At 50.9% G+C, this 23,994-nt stretch overlaps 1 protein-coding gene and 2 pseudogenes across 1 annotated transcript; all 3 read left to right on the forward strand.

Annotated features, from left to right (window-relative positions):
* Positions 1 to 13,746: 13,746 nt before the first annotated feature.
* LOC136538209 (basic blue protein-like) lies at positions 13,747 to 14,597 on the forward strand. Its single transcript, XM_066530199.1, has 2 exons — positions 13,747 to 14,054; positions 14,186 to 14,597. The coding sequence occupies exons 1-2, from the start codon at positions 13,865 to 13,867 to the stop codon at positions 14,383 to 14,385; spliced, it is 390 nt and encodes a 129-aa protein (XP_066386296.1). The 5' UTR covers positions 13,747 to 13,864; the 3' UTR covers positions 14,386 to 14,597.
* Positions 14,598 to 16,466: 1,869 nt separating this feature from the next.
* LOC136538210 (uncharacterized) lies at positions 16,467 to 18,221 on the forward strand (annotated as a pseudogene).
* A 1,091-nt stretch (positions 18,222 to 19,312) lies between these two features.
* LOC136519975 (mRNA cap guanine-N7 methyltransferase 1-like) lies at positions 19,313 to 23,933 on the forward strand (annotated as a pseudogene).
* Positions 23,934 to 23,994: the final 61 nt, after the last annotated feature.

Below are 23,994 nucleotides of genomic sequence, written 5' to 3' on the forward strand. Positions count from 1 at the left end.
AATGAGAGAAGGAGCTGGAGATGGAGCAGGAACTCCGGCGGGAGGCCGAGAGTAGGGCCACGGCCCTCCAGCAGAAGGTGGACAAGGATGTCGAGGTGGTCCGCTCTCTCTGGGCAGAGCTCGGTGACGCGGTGAACCGAAGGTTGAGCGCTGAAAATGTCTCCATCAAGCTAGAAAAAGAGGCTGCCTATGCACGAAGGGCCCTTCAGGTTGAGAGCGATGAGCACGATCTTCTACAAGCTACGGTCAGGATGGTCCTTAATGCCCTGAATGTGACGGAGCCGGTGGAGACCAGCCTGCTCGCGGCTCATGTCGCAGGTATCACGGCTCGGGTGGGCCAGCTTGAGGAGAGTGCCTTTCACGCCAGGATTACCCAGGCCTTCACCGTCGCCCACGCTCATTACGAGAAGGAAATCAACCTGAAGGTGATGAGCGAAGGCTTCCTGTCCACCTACGAGGATGAAGAGCTGGAGGAAATGGAGGAGATGGTTGCTCCCCTTGCAAAAAACCTAGCAGACAATCTGAAAGAGATGGTTCTCCCTCCGCGGGAGTAATTAGTCGAACAATTTTGAGAACTTATATGTAATATGTGGACAAGTGTCGGTATTTTTTGAGTCTGAATGCTTTTTCATGATTTTGCGTCGTAATTTTGTTTTGTTTGATTTTTTTACGATCTTACCAATCTGTTCCCCTGAATTATGCCGCTGGTCATGATGCGAGGAGATTGTTCCGAAAGAAAGAAAGGAGGTAGCCATACCTTAACCAGCCCCCGAGTAAGGTCCGACCCCCTGCATTTGCTAGGGTCGGGGGTTACTGGAGATTGGAACTATGGTTTTGGTGACAGGGTCGACGAAGTCCATGGATGTCATCGCAATATTCCCCGCCCTGTCTTCCAACAGAAATCCCCAACTGAGGATTCTATGGGCTCGGCAAGGTGGGGCCTTTGAACCTATGTCCATATATTGATTGGCTCGAGCCCCCAAGCCTTGTTAGGGTCTGATAGGGGTCGGCCGTTATTCGCGTGTTACCCGATCCTCAATTTTCGCAATCGGAGGGGCTGAGTAAACGACACTTGCCTCGATGGCTCGCGTATCGCGCTCAACGAGCTCACTAACGGGTACGTTCATGTGGAATCCAGGTCCATCATTTGCTGATGGGGTTGGCAGAGCCCTCTGGTGGCACTCCACAACTTCTTAACCCGCCTCCCGGTAGATGCCCGAGTCGTTCGATAAGCTTAGGCGGCCCGATGGCCTCTCCTCGATGGAGATTCTGTGGGTTTGGCTCGGGGTTAGAATCGAACGAGAAAAGGTTGAGATGTCCCTGTCCACTTCTGAGCAGGGTTGGGCAGGGCTGCTGGGGCTTGTCTCAGTTATTTCTCCCTGGCTCTGTTCGGCATGAGGCGGCCTTGAGCCCTTCGTGGGCTGGCCTTCGAACCTCGGCCTATTGCCGCCTATATCAAATGACGGTCGTTTTGTGATGTGACACAAAGCATTGAATTGTCTTGTATATGTATAATATAATTGAAATGAAGGTGGGGTCAGTAACGTTACCTTGGCGGTATGTTCGTGCGGGGTTCGGGCCCTGATGATGGGGTTGGAGTAACCTACATAAGAATCGCTATTCTTTGTTTTTTTGTATCTCGGTGGTGGTCCGAGCCATTTAATTGACTTGGGCAGCCTGATAGCTTCTCCCATGGGGGAGATTCTGTAGGCGGACCCCTCTGAATCCTTCTTGTGAAGGCAGGCGTCGAAGCTAGAGATACAGGGGGTGTTGAGTATGATTTTTCTGGTGAACAGAAACACCGTAGCTACCGAGGCATAGGGTTTGCTAGTTCGTCTAGTTTTACTCAAAGTTTTGTGCCCGTATGTCGCGCCCTTAGTTTCAAGCGTACGGAGGGGTCGGGTGAGGAGGATGTCTAGAGTGGTTGACATCCTCGGTAGCCCCCGAGGGATGTTCATGTCCCTACCGTCTGACAAGGTCGGAAGCTCGAGAATGAATTTTAACGCGTAAAGTAAGAAGGCAGAGATGCTTATCTTTCTTTGGACGTTCGTTCGTCATCTCTCCTGGGCCGAATGGCCGGCCCAGGAGATCCGTTAGGGCTCCGCTTCGTAGAGGTCCTGTCGTCGGATTGTCCCGTGGTCCTGCTTGAGGAGACAAAGGGTTGTCTGCCCACATGGGCGCCTTAATTACCACGTCCGAAGCAGGTTAGTGGCGGGCCATACCCGGGTAGTGTCCAGTTTGACTGGGGGAGGATGCCTCGTCAACCGGGGTGCGTCCTGTCAGTTCCGGCACGTCCCCTCAGGTATCAATCAGCATTGATTTTGTATTTAAAGAGGAGAAGGGAGAGGGGTTTTCGTCCAACCTTTCGCCTTTCCTTAGCTACAGTGGCTCTTCTTTAAATAGGGGGGGAGTTCTCATCCTACCTCATCTTTTGCCTCTGAGCCACTGTCTCTCCTTCTTCTTCCTTTTCGCCGAATGCATCCGTGCGTCGTGGCAGTTCCTGAGTGAGGAAGAGTAATGCCCGAGAGAGAGAAAAACTCACAAATCCGTTCGTGAATCTGGAGCATGATGTTGATCCGGAGGTTATCCAACATAAATGAGATGGTGTATGCTGCCCTTGGTGAAGAGTTGCTGCTGCCGAAGGAGAAGCGGTGCTAGGGGGCGCCGTGCGTCGTCGACTTCACTGTCATTCGCCGTGCTCCTCCTTTGGTGGGAGGGGTTCCCTGCCCTGACGCCATTGTCAGGGTTGTGGCCAGCGATGATGGCGTAGTCCCCAGACGCCCTGGCAGAGACATCACTATCGGGGTTATGGTCGTCGATGATGGCGTAGTCCCCGGGCGCCCAGGCAGAGACGTCGCTGTCGGGGTCGCGATCGTCGACGATGGCGTAGTCCCCGAACACCCCGGCAGAGGCGTTGTAGATGACGGCGCCTTCGAGGACCCTACAAAGCGGTGGAATGTCGCCGATGGAGAGCGTGGCGCGGTGACCAGGGTAGATGAGCTGGCCCATGTACACGCCCCGGACGTCGCCGATGGAGAGCGTGGCGCGGCGGTCGCAGTAGACGAGCTGGCCCATGTACATGCACCAGACACCGCCGATGGAGAGCATGGCGCGGCGGCCGCAGTAGTACTTGTAATAAGCTAAGCAGAGACTGTAATTGAATTATTTTATGGGGGAAGCCCCCGAGTAAACAGTCCTGAATTTACAAGTATATTAGTCCTTTTTGTGATGAAATCACTTTGTAAGTAGTGAATTTGTGCGAAAAATGAACAAATCTTCATCTATTGCCTATGGCAGGTAGTTCAATAACTTTCTCTCTTTTTGTAGAAATGGTCTTAGTGTCCTCCGACCCTTCTCACAATCTAAGTCGTAAGAAACTAAGAACGTGGGCGAACCAATTCTGACATGAGCTGGTGAGCAAAGAGGTTGCAGCCACTGGGGCGCGGGTCTCCTACAGTCCTACTAGTTGTATTCAGAATTTGTTCCCAAAATCTTAGCCCTTAGGATTTATTTATGAGAAGAATGGAAAGCTTAGCGAATGTTTGCAAATATAACATAGGAGGTTTTTGCAAGCGTAATAGTTGTATTACATATGCCACATGTTATGTCCACATGCCAGGCCCGGGTGAGGTCTGACCCCTTGCGATTCACAGGGTCGAAAGTCACTAAGGATTGGGGTTTTATTATGATGAAAACTGATAAGGAAGAGTGTATGCTTATTTTAAGGATAAAAACGACGTAGCTGCTCAATGTTCCAAGCGTTGGTGAAGACCTCGCCATTGATGGTTTTCAACTGGTAGGCGCCTGGGCGAAGTACTTCTGCGATGACGTAGGGTCCTTCCTAGGGCGGGGAGAGTTTGTGGCGGTCCTTGTTGCTCTGGACAAGACGAAGGACGAGGTCTCCGATGGTGAAGGCTCGACCCCACACCCGTTGGCTGTGGTACCGCCGCAACGCTTGCTGGTACTTAGCTGAACGGAGGAGGGCAACGTCGCGGGCTTCATCTAGCTGGTCCATGGCATCTTGGCGAGACACCTCGGCTCCCTGTTCATTGTATGCTCTGATTCTTGGTGCTCCATAGTCGAGGTCTGTTGAGAGAATGGCCTCGGAACCGTAGACCATGAAGAAAGGTGTGTAGCCGGTGGCCCAGCTAGGAGTTGTCCTTAGGCTCCAGAGTACAGCCAGGAGCTCAGCGAGCCAGCGCGCGCCGAACTTGTTCAACCGGTTGAAAATTCTGGGTTTGAGGCCTTGAAGAAGCATGTCGTTTGCACGCTCGACCTGCCCGTTCGTCCGGGGGTGCGCGACGGCTACCCAATCTATCCGGACTTGTTCATCACAGAATCGAACGAATTTCTTACCGGTGAACTGTGTGCCGTTGTCTGTGATGATGGAGTTCAGTACTCCAAAGCGATGGATGATGTCGAGGAAGAATAGCACAGCTTGCTCGGATTTGATCGTGGATATTGGTCGAGCTTCAATCCATTTTGTAAACTTGTCTATGGTGACAAGCAGGTGGGTAAAGCCCCCAGGCGCCTTTTTGAGTGGCCCAACCAGGTTGAGCCCCCAGACCGCGAAGGGCCACGTGATGGGGATCATCTGGAGAGCCTGGGCCGGGAGGTGTGTTTGCCGAGCGTAGTACTAGCACCCTTCGTAGGTGCATACAATTTGCTTGGCATCGGCTACCGCGGTGGGCCAGTAGAAACCTTGTCGGAATGCATTCCCAACCAAAGTTCTTGGTGCGGCATGATGACCGCATACTCCACTGTGGATGTCGCCCAGCAGGAGTTTTCCCTGTTCGCCAGGGATATAGAGTTGCAGAATTCCGATGTGACTTCATTTGTAGAGTTCGCCCTCTACAAGAACGAAGGACTTGGCGCGTCGTGCGAGCCGTCGGGCTTCCGTCTTGTCTGCCAGTAGTATGTCGTGGAGGAGGTAGTCAAGGTAAAGCGTTCTCCAGTCATCGGGAGGGTCGGACTCCACTGCTGGGTCCTCTTCAAGCTCCATGACCTCGGGGTCGGGTGGAGCAGTTGGCGGATCAGCCCCGGGGGTCGGACTAGAAGGGCCATCGTTGGCTTGTTTCGGCCCCGCGTAGCGTACCGAGGGTTTGTGTTGATCACTGGCAAAGATGCCTGTTGGGACTAGCTCTCGGCCAGATGCTACTTTTGCGAGCATGTCGGCCGCTTCATTGAGGCGCCTGGGGATGTGATTGAGTTCGAGGCCATCGAATTTGTCCTCCAGACGTCGGACCTCTTGACAATATGCCTCCATCTTGGCGTTGTGGCAGCATGACTCTTTCATGACCTGGTTGACGACCAACTGAGAGTCGCCCCTGACGTCGAGGCGTCGGATGCCCAGCTCGATGGCGATTCGTAGGTCATTGATGAGCGCTTCGTATTCTACAGTATTGTTTGATGAGGGAAAATGAAGCCGAACCATGTACCTCATGTGGACCCCGAGGGTGGATACAAAGACTAGTCCTACTCCAACGCCCTTCTTCATCAGCGATCCATCGAAGTACATTGTCCAGTACTCTTGATCGATGGCTGCTGGTGGCATCTGGACCTCGGTCCACTCCACGATGAAGTCAGCTAGTGTCTGAGATTTGATCGCCGTTCAAGGGGCATAAGAAATGCCCTGATCCATCAGCTCGAGTGCCCACTTTGCGGTTCTTCCCATAGCGTTATGGCTATGAACGACCTCGCCAAGGGGGAACAACGTAACTACTATCACGGGGTGCGACTCGAAGTAGTGGCGTAGCTTCCTTTTGGTGATGAGGATGGTGTAGAGGAGTTTCTGGATTTGGGAGTAGCGGGTTTTGGAGTCGGATAACACCTCGCTGATGAAATATACAGGGCGCTGCACCCTGAAGGCGTGCCCCTCTTCCTCTTACTCTACTATTAAGGCAGAGCTAACCACTTGGGTGGTGGCCGATATATACAGTAGGAGAGATTCTCCGTCGTATGGAGGAACTAGGACCGGTGGCTTAGTTAAAAATCATTTAACCATGTCAAGCGCCTCCTGAGCCTCGGCTGTCCACTCGAAGCGGTTAGTTTTCTTCAGGAGTTGATAAAGGGGGAGTCCTCGTTCGTTGAGGCGTGAAATGAATCGGCTGAGGGCGGCAAGGCACCCTGTGATCCGTTGAACCCCCTTTATGTTTTGGATCGGGCCCATCCTTGTGATGGCTGATATTTTCTCTAGGTTGGCTTCGATGCCACGCTCGGAGACGATGAAGCCGAGTAGCATGCCCCTCGGGACCCCAAAAACACATTTTTCGAGATTGAGTTTGATGCCGTTTGCCCGGAGTTTTGCAAAGGTTCGTTCAAGGTCAGCGACAAGGTGGTCAGCTTGCTTGGATTTGACTACGATGTCGTCGACATAGGCCTCAATGGTTTGCCCGATGAGGTCTCCGAAGCAATTAAGCATACAGCGCTGGTACGTTGCCCCATCATTCTTCAGACCGAACGGCATTGAAATGTAGCAAAACGATCTGAAGGGAGTGATAAAAGATGTCGCGAGCTGGTCGGACTCTTTCATCGCGATTTGATGGTAGCCGGAGTATGTGTCAAGGAAGCAGAGGGTTTCACACCCCAAGGTGGAATCAACTATTTGGTCTATTCGTGGCAAAGGAAACGGATCCTTTGGACACGCTTTGTTGAGGCCAGTATAATCGACACACATTCTCCATTTCCCGCTCTTTTTTTGGACAAGAACAGGATTTGCTAACCACTCTGGGTGGTATACTTCCTTAATGAATCCTACGGCCAGTAGTTTGGCTATCTCCTCGCCGATGGCCCTGCGTTTCTCTTCGTCGAAGCGGCGTAGGCGTTGTTTCACTGGCTTGGAGCCCGGGAGGATTTGGAGAGTATGCTCGGTGACCTCCCTCAGGATGCCCAGCATATCCGAGGGTTTCCACATAAAGATGTCCTTGTTGGCGCGGAGGAAGTCAATGAGCGTGCTTTCCTATTCGGAGGAGAGCGCGGTCCCGATATGGACTTTTTTGCCCTCGGAGCTACTGGGATCCAAGAGGACGTCCCTAGAGCCTTCTACCGATTCGAACGATCCGGACGACTTCTTTGCATCGGGTGTCCCTTCAGTGACCTCCTCCCTGAGGGTGGCGAGCTCTTCGGATGCGATGACTATGGATGCGTGTCCGCAGCATTCGACCTCGCACTCGTAAGCGCGCTGGAAGGAGGTGCCGATGGTGATGACCTCATGGGGGTCCGGCATCTTCAGCTTTAGGTACATGTAATTAGGTACGGCCATGAACTTCGTGTAGCATGGTCACCCCAGGGTGGCATGGAAAGTACCCAGGAACCCCACTACATCGAAGGTGAGGGTCTCAGTCCGGTAATTGGACCGATCCCCAAAAGTGACGGGCAGGTCGATCTGCCCTAGTGGCACGGCTTGCCTTCTAGGCACGACGCCATGGAAAGGTGCTCGGATGGGACGGAGGTGCGTTCGGTTGACGCCCATCTCGTCGAGCGTCTTGGCATACCTGATGCCGAGGCCACTGCCCCCATCCATTAGTACCTTGGTGAGCCGCTTTGGACCGACGATCGGATCGACGACAAGTGGATACCTTCCTAGGTGTGGGATGGCATCCGGATGGTCGGTCCGGTCGAAGGTTATGGTGGATTCCGACCACCGGAGAAAGGCTGGCGTGGCCGGTCCAGCGATATAGACCTCACGACATGCAACCTTCTGGCGGCGCCTAGAGTCATAGGCCATTGATCCTCCAAAGATCATGAGGGCACCGGTCGGCGTTGGGAAGGTGTTGTCCTTCTCCTCCGTGTCATCAGTGGTGGGAACAGGCTCCTTCCCCTGCTCCCCCTTGTTAAGGTCCCGGCCAAGTATTTGCGCATAAGGCCACATTCCTTGTATAGATGCTTGGCCGGGAAGGCGTGGTTTGGGCATGGCCCCTCGAGCATTTTCTCGAAGTGGTTCAGAGTGCCTTCCATGGGCTTTCGGCCACCTTTGCGGTCGGCAGCGGCCGCGAGTGAGTTGTCGCACCGTTGCTTCTTATTTTTCCCTTTGGCCGGACGGTTGGAGGCGCCTTCGCTGGCATCCTCGTTCCACCTTGTCTTTCCATCAGAGCGATCAAAGATGGCTCTGACCGCCTCCTCTCCAGAGGCGTGACTAGTGGCGATGTCCAGGAGTTCCTTGGTAGTCTGTGGGCCCCTGCGTCCTAGCTTGTGGACCAAGGATTCGTAGGTCGTCCCGGACAGAAAGGCTCCTATCATGTCGGTGTCGGCGACGTTCGGGAGCTCGTTGCACTATCGAGAGAAGCGCCGGATGTACCCATGGAGGGTTTCATCGGCCTTCTGGCGATAGTTCTTGAGGTCCCATGGGTTTCCAGGGCGTTTGTACATGCCCTGGAAGTTGCCCACGAAGATTTCCATCAAATCCGCCCAACTCTGAATAGCATTGGATGGTAGGTGCTCCAGCCATGCTCACGCCAAATCGGCCAAGAACAGCGGGAGATTGCGAATAATGAAGTTGTCATCACTCGCACCACCGGCCTGACATGCAAGCCGATAGTCTTCGAGCCAAAGCCCGGGATTTGTTTCGCCAGAATATTTAGGAATGTTGGTAGGCGGTCGATACCTTAGGGGGAACGCAGCGTTGAGGATGTGTCGACCGAAGGCCCGAGGCCCTGGTAGGCCGGGGCTCGGGCTCCGGTCCTCGTTGCTGTCGTAGCGTCTGCCACGTCGGGGATGGTAGCCGCGGCGTGTTGCTTCTTCATCGTCACTGTGGGTGCGTCTCCGGGCATCGATGATGCTGCGTACATCGCGGTCATGGCCGAGGCATTGATGCACTGGGACGACAGAGGGCTGCCTGCTGCCTGGCGGTGTTTGGTGGACAGATGTGTCCTTGGTGGGGCGCACTGAGGGCGCGCGCTGGCTGGTGTCGGGTTCGCGTCGTCGAGACAACGAACTTTCCGCCTGCTACGCCGCCGCCCGTTCGAGCAACGTGCGAATTTCTCGGCGAGCGCGGTGATCCTCGGACATCGTGGCCTCCAGGAGGCCATGCAGCAAGGCGGTTGCTGTGGCGATGTTCTGACTGGCTCGGGCAAAGTGAGGAAGGGCCCTATCGTCGGTGAGGATCCTTTGGTGTACGGTGCGGGCCGTGGCACGCGCGCGCCCCCTGTCTTTGTAGCGTTCAATCTCGCGATTGATGTCCGCGTACTCCCGGACAAGCCCTTGCCCGGCCTCATCGATCTCTTGCTGATGGGCCCTCAGCTGCTCCATCCTTAGGCGAGATGGGGCTGTCATCTCTTCTCCGGATCTGCTGTCAGGGTTGTTTGTAGGGGTGACCTCTTCCCTGGAGGTGCTTTCGACATGACCTTTGGGGGTCTACATCATGAAGCACTCCTGAGAAGGGTGGTGGCTCCCCCTACTGGAATCCGAGCTAGAGAACGATCCCGGCTCCTTGTTAAGGAGCCCATAGAGGGTCTCCATATCCTGCTCAATCGCCCCCACGAACTCGATGTTCGTGGGTGATTGAACCATACGTAGCGCTAGAAGGCGGCCAGCGGTTGCCGCAGCGTTGTGGAGACTGAACAGAAACACTGTCGAGGCGCTCTGAACGGACCCTTCTGGACACAGGGTGGCGTTGTGAGAGGCCTCCCTTGATGACGGGACTCCCAGTGAGTTGCCCGGTGGGCCCTCAAGCCTAAGACGGCTGAGGTTAATGGAAGGGGGAGATGGGGCGGCTGAGTGAGCCAGCTCTCCTCCTAGTGTGACGATGAAATCTAGGTCGCCGAAACGCACGTGTGCGTCCGGGGCCCAGGTGATTGTGTGGGTGGCCATCCGAGGCCTGATTTGGAACGCGCAAGCCCCCTACTTGGCGCGCCAACTGTCGGTGTTTTGTACAAGCACCGGCAAGTATATTTATAGTAATGCGCGTTAGGCTCGGATGGTGCGCTAAAGGGCACAAGATTTATACTGGTTCGGGCCGAATGTCCCTACGTCCAGTTTGCTGTTGCTTGTGTTATTAGCACCGTGAATGATCTGTAGTAAGGGGTATAAACGATCGAGAGAGGGACTGGTCCCAAGTCTCTGATGGAAGGGTTGAAAGGCGGTCAAGAGCTTCGTAGCTGCTTGACTGTGTGTATGTGTGTGTCGTATTGTTCGGTCTTAGGAGTCCGTCCCTCTGATGGAGGAAGCGCATCCCCTTTTACAGAGGAAGGGGGTGGCTTTTATAAGGGCAAGGGTTTAGGATGTATATTCTACTTAGTCTTGTGGCTCACGTCTACCCAATCCTCCTCCATTCTGGTGAGTGCGAAGGAAGATAGGCGCCTACAATACTGTTGATGTCTCTGTAGAATGTCGGGTTGATTACAGAATGCTGCCCTGCGCAGGGTGTGGGCTGTAGTACTGTGGTTTTGACTTATTGGCCTCTCCCAGCCTTGCTCCGCACGCCTTCTGGTTCCTATGAGTCTTTGTCGGAGGGACGAGGGGTCAGGGTCCGGAGCGACGACGTGGTCAAGGCCTTCTGACTTGGCAGACCTGAGGGGTCAGGAAGTGGGTGCTGCTCCCTTGGGTCCATAGTATGATGACGGAATGTCCGTCGTGCGTGGAGATATTAAGTCCTTTTCTTGAGCGTAGCGGTTGTCGTATATCTTCGTCGGGTTGTGTGTCCCAGGGCTGAAGGCGATGCCTACAACTCTATAGGGCGAGGAGCACGCACCTGTACAACCTTTCGAGCTCTGCGGCGCCTGAAAGGGTCTAAAGCACCTGTCCTGTCATCCCCTGGCAGTACTTTTCCTGCCAGGGCGCAGGGTATGGTCCTTGGAGCCACGGTTGACCCGAACGTCTTGTCTTGCCCTATACTTATCATCTTAAGGGAATGGGGAGAAGTTGTCAGGGAGGATGAATCCAATCTTTAGATATGGAGCAGGGTGAGACTCGTTCCTTGCCGTCGGGCGAAACAGAGACCAATTCCTATCTCTCGGGTGAGACCGACCTCGCCCCTCCGGGGTCGGGCAAGGCGAAACCTATCCCTCAGCCCTCGAGCGAGACCGAGCCCGCCTTCAAGGCGTCGGGCGAGACAGAGTTTATCCCTTGGCCCTCGGGCGAGACCGAGCCTGTCCTAATGGCATCGGGTGAGGCAGAACCAAACTCCTGTTTACCCGAACAAGGGATGAAATGGCGCCCTTATGCGTCCAGAAGTTTTTCACGTTCGGTGGTTATTGGTTCCACCTTTTGGGGTACCCCGGTATTAGGTCCCCGACACTAATAGGTGAGGATAGGTCCTAATCCCACGCGAGGATCCGTAGATGAGGTTAGTTTCCATGCTCTACTCCTATCCAAGATAGAATTTTGGCAGCACCTCTCCGCTGTTCTTTAAATACACGTCCTGCTAGGGAGAGTGTATTCGGAGAACAAAAGAGAGATGATACCGAAACTCTGTCTCGGATCGGAGCAGACCATGGAAACTAACCCCACCTACGTATCCGCGGACTGTCAAAAAAACATGGACAATTCAAAACAGATACGGTTTTAGATATGGAAATATCTGTATATTTTCAACCGTATCTCTTTCAAACGGGAGACGCCTAACTGGGTTACGTGATATACGACCATGATACAGAAAGAGGGGTTATACCTAGGGTGACGGTGGAGTCAGATTAGCGGGCAGTGGTGAGGCGATGCGGTACAGGCAGACCCGCAGCGGCGAGAAAGGCGATCGGGGTCGCCGAGGTACTCCGGCTCCGCTCCGACGAGCTCTTCTCTGCAAAAAAAAGAAACATAAAACTGTCAATACAAAATTTCGGCAGCACCTCCCCTGCACGGTGATGTTTTCAAAACCTACAAGAAAACCAATGGCACGATGGTCGACATGTACATATATATGAACAGTACGATGGCCGACATGCATAAGATTATGTAAGGAACACCTAGCAACGCAATCAGGATAAGCAAGGATTAGGGATTGATTACAAATTCAGGATCTGTATCCCTTTACTAATATATTCCATAAGCTATATTAATTTATGACAAACATCAATCCATGCATCCACAATCTATCCATGCTAAACCTCAGATTTGCAACTATGCACCATAACCAGCGTCCACGAAGGCACCCTAACCAGGACATCTTAATCTATTCATGCATCCACATCCATCAGGCGGAGACGGCATAGGGGCTCACCACTGCAGAATGGCGACCGAGATGGCCGGATGCGGGTCGCTGCTGCTGCGGGGCTGCGCCGCACCCCGGCGGCGTTGCTGCGGCGCTGCTGCAGGAGCGCGCAAGGGCGAAGGCGCCGTTGCTTCGGTGGCCTCCTTCTCTTCCTCCTTCCTCCTCTCCTCCTCTCTTTCTCCTCCTCTCCTTCTCGTCGGCCTCTTCACGAAATCATGAAACTTCTTCGGAGATTCTTCGGTTTGCAAGCATCGTATGTCACAACTTGCGCGAAACCTTCTTAATTTTTTTTATCACAGCCTCCACATATATGATATCATGACATCTTGACAAGTTTTATGATTTTCGGACTTCGTTTGCTTTTTATAGAATTTAAAAATAACTCGATCGCAAGTTCGTGGTCATATTTCGTGAACAAGATGTTCGAAATTGGTGGTATGTTCCTGAATACGGCCTCACATTATACTAAATAACATTAATATCATTTTTTCATTTATTTTTTTTGTTATTCGAATGACTAGCTGTTATAATTTGAATTATCCAAGAAAATTCAATTAAATGAAATAAATTAAAAAAATATAGAAAAAGTCCGAGAAATGTGCCACATTGGAATATGGAGTATCAGGTATTGTATGAGGACTGCAGAAAAAGTTTGGAGGTCAAAAGTGAAAAAAATATGGTTTGTCGAGTGTCAAAAATGACACTCGGCAAAGGAGCCTCTTTGCCAAGTGTCAAGATAAGACACTCAACAAAGGATTAATGGCGCCTGCCGACCGTTAACGAAGGCGGACCTTTGCCAAGTGTTCTGGTTTGCCGAGTGCCGAGCCGTCCTGACACTCGGCAAACCACCCATTTGTCGAGTGTTGCAAACCACCTCTTTGTCGAGTGCCAATTATTTATCGAGTGCTTTCTCTTTGGTACTCGATAAACCGCCTCTTTATCGAATATCCGATAAAAAATACTCGACAAAATTTAGGACACTCGCAAAGAAGCCGTCCATTGATTCTGCAATGCATGCTCAGCTCCCGTGCACAGTGCTGCATGCCTGCATTTGGCCGGCTGCTGGGCGCTGAAAATGGCCAGTCCATGCTTTGTGTGTGTGTGGCTGCAGTGTTCAGGTACATCCCCTGGATCCACAACGTGGTGGCCGTGGACGAGGACGGGTACAACGGCTTCACGACGCCGCCAGGGTCGCGGACATACGTACAAGATCATGTACCGTATGAATGTGGGGTGAGCATTGAAGAAGGCCGAGCCTTCAACCTTCTTCCTGTAGTTCTGTACTTTTCTTCGATAAATGTTTAGTTAATTAGTTCTGTCAATGTTGATTAACGTTGTCCAAGTATAAAATCTGTTGACTGGCCTGCACTGTGAGACCCTCGTCTGGCCCGTCATGTGATCACGGACTGGCGTCCTATGCAGTATTGAAGCAGCACAGTCTCACGGTGGTCCCTCTCGCTCTGCTCGTCACCTCTGCCGCCGCTCAGCGCAGTATTGATTTCCTCGGACACCGTGCTCCCCGACCCCGAGCAACCATCCAGCAGACAGCTAGGAGTGCCGAGCGCACTACACTCTCATTGCCAGTCGATCTGCATTTCACTAGTTCCACACTGCCATTGGCCGGCCCATTGAGCCACCAGCAGGCGCGGGCATTTCTCCCCTCCTGGTTAGTGTAGTGAGTGCAGCGAGCCGACGAGTGCGTCCGTGAGGTGAGATACCGAAATGGCTCAGGGAAGAGGCAGTGCAAGCGCGGGGCGAGCCATCGGCGCCACGGCGTTCGCCGTTGCCTGCTGCTGCTGCGTCGTCATCGCCGACGCAGCCACCACCTACTACGTCGGGGACAGCAACGGCTGGTCCTTCAGCAGCCCCAGCTGGCCCAATGGCAAGCACTTCCGCGCCGGAGACACTCTCGGTACGTCTCCAGTAAAACCAGCACATTCTGCAATGCATGCTCAGCTCCCGTGCGCAGTGCTGCATTTGGCCGGCTTCTGGGCGCTGAAAATGGCCAGTCCATGCTTTGTGTGTGTGTGTGTGTGGCTGCAGTGTTCAGGTACATCCCCTGGATCCACAACGTGGTGGCCGTGGACGAGGACGGGTACAACGGCTGCACGACGCCGCCAGGGTCGCGGACCTACACGTCCGGCGCCGACAGCATCACGCTCACCAGGGGGAACAACTTCTTCATCTGCACCCGGTTCGGCCACTGCAACCTCGGCATGAAGCTCGTCGTCTATGCCGTGTGAGCGCCGTGGCGGCCATGATCTGTTAAAGCTAGCGACTAGTAGTATTTCGTTTGCCGTTTGCCTGCCTTCCATTAAAATCGGGGAGCCACTCGGGTGGTTTGGTGTGACTGTCTGTGTAATGTGTATTGTTGACGGACTGGGACACTGGGTGTGCTTGCTCAGTGCTCGGCTGCTTGCTCTTGGGTGAACTGATTTGTTTGATTTCTGCTATATTCATGTAGCCGTTGTTAATGGGCGCGTGTTTGAACATTTGCTTTCGTTTGAGATATGTAGCGGTCGAGGGCGAGCCACTACGTTTGATTTCTCTGCTTTCTTGCAGCTTGTTTATCTGAAAGGGCATTTGTGGTGGATAGCGAGGTTTCGGCTTATGCAGATCCATACTTTTTTGTGCGTGATAAAATCGGCTGCTACCACAAAAATTAAAACCAATTGCGGGTGCACGGACAAACTCGCTTGCATCCCTATTAGTAGGTACACTATTGGATCATTAGTTTTTTTAGGGATTAGGAGTATCGGGTAATTAGTCCATCCATGTAATCAACAGGACGTATAGAAATGCCAGCTGCCGTTACGGTCTTATGACCTCTATTTCGATACACTTGTTCAAAGTCTCCAAGTCTGAACATGGAAATATGGCATAAGACGAACCCGGACCACCCATCCAAGGGACTTTAGGTCCATTTCTATTTGCTAAACAAATCTCTGTACGAAGATCCTCGCGTCGAGTCTGGTTCAACTTGACCAAACTGGCTTCGATGTATCTTTGAAAACTTCATCTATGTGGCTGGATGAACTTGTCCTTCACTCTCACAAGATGCTAGTGTCGGCTGCCATTTTGAAATTGGATTTCAGGAAGGCCTTTCAACTCGGTTGGGTGGCAGGTCTAGACAAAATCTTAGAGTCAAAAGTGGATAAATCGAGGTAGTGGATTGGGATTGCACAACTCTATACTCTAGTCAAACTATGATCAAGTTGAATGGCGTCCCGAGCAAGTGGATACAATGCAAAAATAAAATTGGACACACCTTTTCTCTATTGTGGCGAGCCGGCTCCAACAGCTTATCTCGAAGGTGGCTTTCGAAGACGACCTCCAAGACCGCTCATCATCAACGAGCCCGTTCCTGTAAAGTTTTACAGTATGCGGATGGCACGATGGCACACTAATAGTTACTAAGGCCATCTCAAAGAGCGCGAGCAGATGTTGGACATGTTCTCAACAACAATCGTCCGGTTTTTGCTTGACTTATAAGCCGTACTTTTTCAGTCAACGAACAATATTTTTTTCTCTCACAACAAATCAGCCAACAGTACTTTCAGTTACTCTCACAACAAATCAGCCAACAGTACTTTCAGTTATGACTTATCAGTCAAGCGAACATGATAAATATGGCTCTACATCACACGTTCGTCCCTATGAGCATGTGCCATTCAAAAGATGTTTTCTCTTGTTGTTATCTTCGTATGCTAGGTTTCCACAAGCCGCACCCCGTGACTTTTAGCCCATGGTGTAAATCACTCTATCACGGGATGGCGGCAGAGGCTCCTCAACCGGCTAGAAGCAGCTCGTTAAATCCGTCTTGGCAAGCACTACCTCCTATGCCATGCCCTCCATCTCAGTGCCCCGAGGTACTATTGATGCATTGCAGTGTAGGTGTCATGCTTTTCTCTAGACAGTAAAGATACATGCAAGGGACGCCAATGAAAAGTGGCGTTGCAAGTGGTTTGCACCAGCGAGGACAAAGGTGCGGGATAGGCATTTGGCTTAAAAGCTTCAAAATGAGAGCCTCCTTTCAAAGACTTTCATATGGCTTCGCCAACATTCGAGCACCCTTGGCAGTGTTGGTTTCATAACAACTACGATTGACATAAAAATAAGGGAGAATGGTGTTCTTACCCCTGTCCAATAAGCTAATTGTGATTTTGCCCTTTCTTTTTCAACTTTGTGTTTTTACCCTTGTTATTTTGAATTGAATGGTCCGTTTACCCCTGCTTTTAACGCCCGTCAGATGGACATGGATTAAACGAATTAAAAAAATTCTAAATCAGAAAAACAAAGGCCATATGACCCTAGTGCCCCTTATCCTTATCTCATCTTCCCAAACGCAGGCGTCGTCGCTCACATCGGCTTGAGCGCGGCTTTTCCAGCGGCGGCGGCTGCAGAAGCACCAAGGGGAGGGGAGGCCACGACTCCAGGTTCGGGCGCAGGGAGGGGATGCTTCTAGGGCGCGGGGCTGCCTCCCGGTCGCGGCTCCAAGGTGCGGGCGCGGCGGCCGCCCGCGGGTCGGCGTGCGCACGCCCTGCCGCGGCTCACCGGCGACGTCCGCCTGCAGGTCTCGGCATCCGCCCGCAGGTCCCGGCGGCGCCCGGCCGCGGGTCGTCTTCTTCCTCTGGGGTGCCCGGCTTCGTGGCTGCAGGGGCGGGCGGAGCGGCATCAGGGCGGGCGGAGCGGGCGGCTCCTGTGCCTGGACTCTGATTTATATCCCGGGTTCTAATTTTGTTGCAGCTCGATGCTGAAATGCCCGCACTCTGCGCCGCCGAAGCCTCCGAGGGCTCGGTTCGCGAGGCTGAGCGCGGAGACAGAGGCCGCGGAGAAGGCACCGGCGAAGCCCAAGCCAAGGGTCCAGCGGATCTGTGCCCTGCGAGCATCCCCAATCCGTACCAAGGCTGCGAGGGTCGAATGTCCCAGCGAGAGGAAGAAGGCACTGACGACGCCGCGGAGCAAGGCCGTCCGGCCGAGGCCGGAGCTGTTCCACAGCGTGAAGCACCAGAAGGAGCCGTCCGCGGCTGCGGCCAGGAAGGGGACGGTCGTCAAGGCTCTGTTCACGAGCACGCCAAAGAAGGAGCCGGTCAAGACGCCGGCGGCAGACAAGGGCAAGGAGACGGTGTCCGAGGCCTGTTCCAAGCCGAGGAAGCTGAACTTGGCGTGCCGGGAGGTGCCGAGCAGGTACATGAATCAGCAGAAGAATCCGAAGGCTGCCAAGAAGGGCGAGGAGACGACGGTGGCCAAGAGCGAGAAGCGGGGGCAGGAATCCAAGATGAATGCCAAGAAGAAAATTTTAGTACGCTCAGTGAAGTGTGCTAATGCCGAATCTGATAGAAAGAACCGAAATGGTTGCAGCAGCACTGTTGCAGACGAGAACTCACTCGCAGAAACTGCTAGCTCCGAGCCTCCGATCAGGAAAGGAAGGTGGTGCTGCAGGAATTGAGAATTGAGGTGGATACATCGCGATCTGACAATTCCGATGACAATAAGGAGAATCTGTCGAGTGCTCCGACTGAAGAAGCATTGGACAGTTCACATTCTGAAAGTAAAAACAGACAGTTGGAGAACAATGAGAATGTTCCTCTGAAGGAGAATGTTGCTCTGAAGGTAACTATGACTGTGAACTGATGGTACTGAAAAAGAAATGGAGCTTTTTTCCTGCAGTTCGGGTGTGAACAACCTGCCATGCTGTTGTGGATCAAATGCAGGTGGCTAAATTGCAGAGCAAAGTGCATCAAGAGCAAGCAGGAAAGCTCAAGAAAACTACCAATCCTAGCCATTCAGGCTAAGGACTGATGTGAGTTTCTACACCCTCAGATTCTCATTGTACTGCAGGATTAGTTACTACCAATCCCAGAGAAAAGGCAGCCGGTCACTGAGAATAACTCCATGGCAGTACTCAAGGATTCGAATAGAGGAGTGACGGTAAGTTCATCAGCTTCTAGACGCCCAGCATTTTCAAGTTTCAACAGCCAGGTCGCTGACTGCTCTGTATGTTTGCAATACAATGCAGCAAATGGACAAACACACCCATGGCAAGGGACGAGACAAGCCGACCTGCGGCAAGAAACAGGTGAGCATTGATGCTGCCAAACATTTCAACTCGAATTCAAACAAGTACTGGAGTTTTCATGCTGATCTGTGCTTACCATATTGTTCAGAAGAAACAAAGCACCCAGATTGTTCAGAAGAAGCAAGTACTGGAGTTTTCATCTCTAGTCAGTCTTCACGCGCCTACATGCTGAGCATGGGAGAAGGCGGCAGCGTCCAGGGCTATGCGACGCTGGACACACAGAAACACGGCGGAGTCTAGTCCACTGTCTACATATGAATATGAATCGATCTCTGTAGCATCTTATGTAATCTCCTATCCCAGCATTATGAACCTTTTGGTCCTAAAATTTTGAATATTTATCAATATTAAATCTGAGTTTAAATAATTGCAAGTTGTGCCAAATATGTTTGACCAAATTTAATCAATTGTCAGCATACAATAAAAAAGTCTAATTTCAAATCAGGGTAAAATCACAATTAGGCATAACAAACAGGGACAAAATCGCATGGGCATTTATGTCCTTTTGTACAAAATTTAACACCGTTAGGGGTGGATGACGGAGCAGGGGCAAACTGGTGCTTCGTGAATGGCACAGTAGGGGTAAATTCACAAAGTCAAAAAAATAGGGGCAAAATCACAATTTCGATACAAAACAAGGGTACAAACGCAAGAGCCCCTAAAAATAACCTCGGTGACAGTCATTATAGGCTCATGGCTATACGTCAATGTAGAAGCCGCTCATCTTAAAGAGAGAAATATTTTAGGAAAAATCACTTATATCTCATTCTTTTTAGCCAAGAGTTGGTTTCTCTTTATTCTAGTTCTAATTTCAAGAACTATCAGACTAGTCAAATGGTGTTATGAAGTGATTTTGATTCGCAGAGAAACAATTAGAGAAAAACTAGATGTAAAATGTTTTAAAGAAGGATCAATGTTCCTACCAAATGTACCCTTAAGTGATCTGGCTTATAAACATTTGGGTAGATGTATGTGCTCAATACAGTTGTGAATTACTTTTATCGAAAGAGAGGCGAGAGGGAACGTGTTTTTTTTTTTTTTTATGTGTATAGCTATGCTCGTTTTACCGAAAAGCCATGGCTGAAAAAAAAAATCGTTGGTCGCCTAAAATACGACGGGCCGGTAAGACGAGGAACAGCCGATTCATCGCTGATCCCCCCGGATACATACCGCCGGCCCGCCGCCGCCTCCGCTCGAAGACTCGAGCACCTGGTCTGCTCGCCCGGCCCCCTCCCCCGCGCGCGATTGTCTTCGCCGACGACCGTAAGCCGCCTCATCGCCGGGGAGGTCTCTCTGACTCCTCTCTAGCCCAATACACAAAACAATTTTCTCTCCTAACCCCAGATTCGGTTTTTCCTCCAGGCCGCACAAAGATCCGTGGTGAGGAAAGCACTAGGACGTGCAGTATAATTGTGAATCGCCGGAAAAACATCCGTTGGCGGCGGCATGAATAAGCGGCCCCGCGACGACCACTCTTCCTCCTTCGCCTCCGCGCCCAAGCGCCAGTACGGCGCAGGTACTCCCTCGCCGCCTCGTCCCTAAAGATGGCAACGGGGAATTCCCCGTCGGAGGTTGCCTCCCCATCCCCGTCCCCGCGGGGAGACAAAATCCCCGTCCCCGTCCCCGCCAAAGCTCACGGGGACGATTTCTCCCCCATCCCTGCCCCCGCGAGGGGAAAAATCCCCGTCGGGGATCCCCGTCCCCGCATTTGTTCATCACTATTCAGGTTAATTCATCATCATTCACATGAGTTCATCGACACAATATTAGAGTACACCACGAATCACAATCCAAAAATAGCTAAATAGCAAGAAGCAGGATATTAATCATCACAAAGGTGTAGAACTAGGGTTATTGCTGTTATATATACTCAGAAGACATTGGGCCTTCGTGGGCTGGTTGGGCCATCAGGAAAGAGAGCAAAGCCTGTATATAAACGGGGCGGGGATGCGGGTATCGGGGACGGGGAATGCTCCCCCAGACCCGTCCCCGCCAAACCCGACGGGGGACGTTTTCTCCCCGTTTAGATCCCCGTGGGGGCATATTTGACTCCATCCCCGTCCCCTAATAGGGGAATTCCCCGCGGGGAATCGGGGATCGGGTCCCCGTTGCCATCTTTACTCGTCCCCCTTCCCCTCTTGCTCACCAGCCGCCCCGGCCGGCGTCGGGGCGAGGCTAGCTGCCGCAGTCGGGTTGGATGGCTAACTAGGGTTTGGGGCTTGGGTGGCAGGCGGAGGGTATGGCGCGCAGCAGGGGTACTCGGAGGAGCGGAGCAGCGCGCGGCGGGTGGCCGACCACTACAGCGCACGGTCCAACCAGACCCTCGAGGAACGCGAGAACAGCCCCATCATCCACCTCAAGAAGCTCAACAACTGAGTGGGTCTCAATTCAGTTTACCACGCCTACCCGGCCATCCCTGGATTCTTGATAAAATGGGGAACCCGTGATGTTTGATACATCCTGCCAGTGACCACGCTGACCGAGTAACTGTTCAATCTGTGTGTTTGGGCAGATCAAGAGTGTTTTAATCCAGCTGTATGCACACCCGGGCGACTGTGTTCTTGATCTTGCTTGCGGGAAGGTTAGTGGCATGTTGCGGTTGCTTTGTATAGTAGAAAGAGCAACGGTTCCTGGGCTTGAAGGTAGCGTTAACCATTAAGCTATGCTTATTTGTTTGTAATAGGGAGGTGATTTGATAAAGTGGGATAAAGCCAAGGTTGGCTACTATGTAGGGGTTGATATTGCTCAAGGCTCGGTTAGTTTCCTGTCACATGAAACATTTATTCTATGTGTACATTTGTACGAGTACACCAGAAGTTGTTATGTATTAGCTGTATATTTAGCTTCGGCATTTTGAATTGTTATCATTGATGCCTTATGAATTCTCAGTATGAACTAATCAATTGAACACTTTATGTTGTAATATCATCTGATGTGCAATATATTTTCTGTTTCTGCATCACTTTTGAGCATGGACATATAATGGCCTTACACTTTCTGACTTTCAGATAAAAGATTGCATGACTCGCTACAATGGTGACACAGATCAACAAAGAAGGAAAAAGTTCAGTTTCCCGGCACGGCTTATTTGTACTGATTGCTATGAGGTAAAGAGATGGAAGCTACTTGATTAGCCATGACTAACTTGATGGTTCGCAAACCCACTAATAGAATGAACATGTCAGGCTGTTTCGAACCATTGTTATTTTCTGTAATTATGTCAGAATGTCAGATCATATGCTAGCATGGCACCTTGCATAGAGCACTCCTGGATTTATTCATGCTCTATTGAAAAGATGATAGTATATTGTTTTATCCTTCATATCACTAAGCAGAATATAGTGCACCTCATAGTTCATTGCCTGTGAAAATATCACATGCTTATCAGGGGCGGATCTACTGTAGGTGCATGGGAGTACAGCTGTACCCCTTACCACAAAAAATACCAAGTGTATCTCATAGTAAAGTGCATGTAGACATAACATGTCAAATATGAAGCCTAAGTGCCCAAATGAAAGAAAAACAACCCACCATGCATTACTTGTTCAGATGAAAATGAGGAATGAATTGCAAGACTGATCAATTTCTTTTCTTTCTTCCTTAGGCTCGGTTGGATGAATATTTATATGAGGATGCTCCGTTTGATATGTAGCTGTCAGGTGAGTCGTCTTGCCTTGTACTTCTAGCCCTCGAGCTTTCACTGGTCCACTGCTATTGTTGTGTGGGTCCAACTGTATCCTTCTTGTTAGTGCAGCTTTGTATTTGTTGAACCTTCTCTAAATCTGAATGGTCATGAATGCAGTCATGGTAGACAGTTATCATGTAAAGTTGTAAAAATCTTCCGTAACAAGGTGGTTAAACATTTAGTATCATTGCTTTGCACAAGAAAAGAAATGCAACTCTGATGTTCCTAAAACAAAATGTGACTAGGATGTCTAAAATGCCCTAATGCATCATCAAGTCTTCTAAACTTTTAAGTAGTAGTTACTAAGGAGTAAAGTTGTAAAAATCTTTCCTGATGTCAGAACAAGGGATTCTATTTGTTCATACGTGCTCCATTTTCAATCACTCTCTGTATATTTCAGTTTGCTTTACATTATTCATGGTCAACTGAAGCACGCGCTAGACAAGCCATGGCAAATGTGTCTGCATTACTTCGTCCTGGAGGCATTTTTATTGGGACAATGCCTGATGCCAATGTCATTATCAAAAGGCTTCGAGAATGTATGTTGCTGTAAACAACCATTGTCATCTTATATTGGTTAACTTTGTCACTGTATTTGCTGGAAGCTGTGTGACAAGTATATAAACTCTTCTGCTATGGTCAGCTGAAGGGTTGGAATTTGGAAACAGTGTTTACTGGATTAGCTTTGGCGAGGAGTACGCTGAAAAGGTAAATTTTGGTAAAATATTTATAATATTTTCTCTTTTTTCTAGTATAGTAACTGATCCATTTGTTTTTTTGATGATGGTGTAGAAATTCCCTGCATCCAGACCCTTTGGTATCAAGTACAAGTTTCACTAGGTAACAGTGGGAATAGTTTTTCGTTAATATAGGCCTCATATTTCTTTTAGTTCAACATGCTTCTAAGGATCATTGATCTTGGTACTAATTTCTGAATAGTCTTTTGGACTTAAATATCTATAGCCTAGTTTGGGTATGTACTCAAGTAGTTTCTGTTGTCTCAAATTAGTAGTTCCCCAGATTGGCTTCCCTTGGAGTTTCTTTTAAAGGGCGTACCCAGTGCAGAGAGCTCCCGCTCTGTGCGGGGTCTGGGGAAGGGTGTCAGTGGCAAGCCTTACCCTCGCCTGTGCAATGCGAGGAGACCGCGACTCGAACCCGGGACCTTCCGGTCACAGGCGGTAAGACTCTACCGCTTGCACCAGGCCCGCCCTTCTTGGAGTTTCTTTTGTATTTATAAATTCTGAAAGAAAAAAAAAGTGCAGAATGAAATTTTTCTGTGACATGCAGGATGCTGTTGATTGCCCAGAATGGGTTGTTCCATTCCATCTCTTCAAATTATTGGCAGAGGAGGTATTGGGGGTTCTCTTGCTTCAACAGTCTTCTGTGCAGTCTATACCTCAACAACGCTTGTTACATATTGTCCAATGTTTTGCAGTATGATCTCGAGCTGGTTCTGATGAAGAACTTCCATGAATTTGTACACGAGTACTTGCAAAAACCAGAGTTTACCGAGCTGATGCGGAAGCTGGGTGCCCTTGGTGATGGAAGGCTGGACCAAAGTAATGTCCCTGCCAACCTTATAGATAGATTTTCTACCCCTGAATGCAGCTTACCCCCACCTCAAATCTATAACACGTAAAATGCAGGTACACTGTCGCAAGATGAGTGGGAGGTTTCCTACCTCTATCTCGCATTTGTCCTGCGGAAGGTATTGCGCAAGCAGCGCAACACACGTGTTTTTGATTCTGTTAGCATCAGAACTGCATGCCAGTTTTTTTTTGCTAACACGTTCTACATTCACAGCGAGGGCAACCGCCTACCCAACGAAGAGCCAACAACGCAGAGGGAAGATGTTCCTCACCGAGGGTGACATCGAAGTTCTCGGGATATAAGCATGAGTGTACCCTAGGAGATTTCGCCCTAGCAGAGCTTGCTAACAGCTTACCGATTATATGCTCACCTGTCATTTGTTTCTCCAATCTGTATCTTCTGTATAGCTTCACGTGTACTTTCTGAACTTCTTTTTGTATTGACAATGTCAATATTTAAGGATCAGTAGACTGGCATCACGCATGACGTATGTAGCTA

The sequence above is a fragment of the Miscanthus floridulus genome, chromosome 2 (assembly GCF_019320115.1).
Source record: "Miscanthus floridulus cultivar M001 chromosome 2, ASM1932011v1, whole genome shotgun sequence".
NCBI lineage: Eukaryota > Viridiplantae > Streptophyta > Magnoliopsida > Poales > Poaceae > Miscanthus > Miscanthus floridulus.

Coding starts and splice junctions, on each gene's coding strand:
- LOC136538209 (XM_066530199.1), top strand. CDS start 13,865: ATGGCTCAGGGAAGAGGCAGTGCAAGCGCGGGGCGAGCCATCGGCGCC. Junction 14,055..14,185: donor CCGCGCCGGAGACACTCTCG/GTACGTCTCCAG, acceptor GTGTGGCTGCAG/TGTTCAGGTACATCCCCTGG.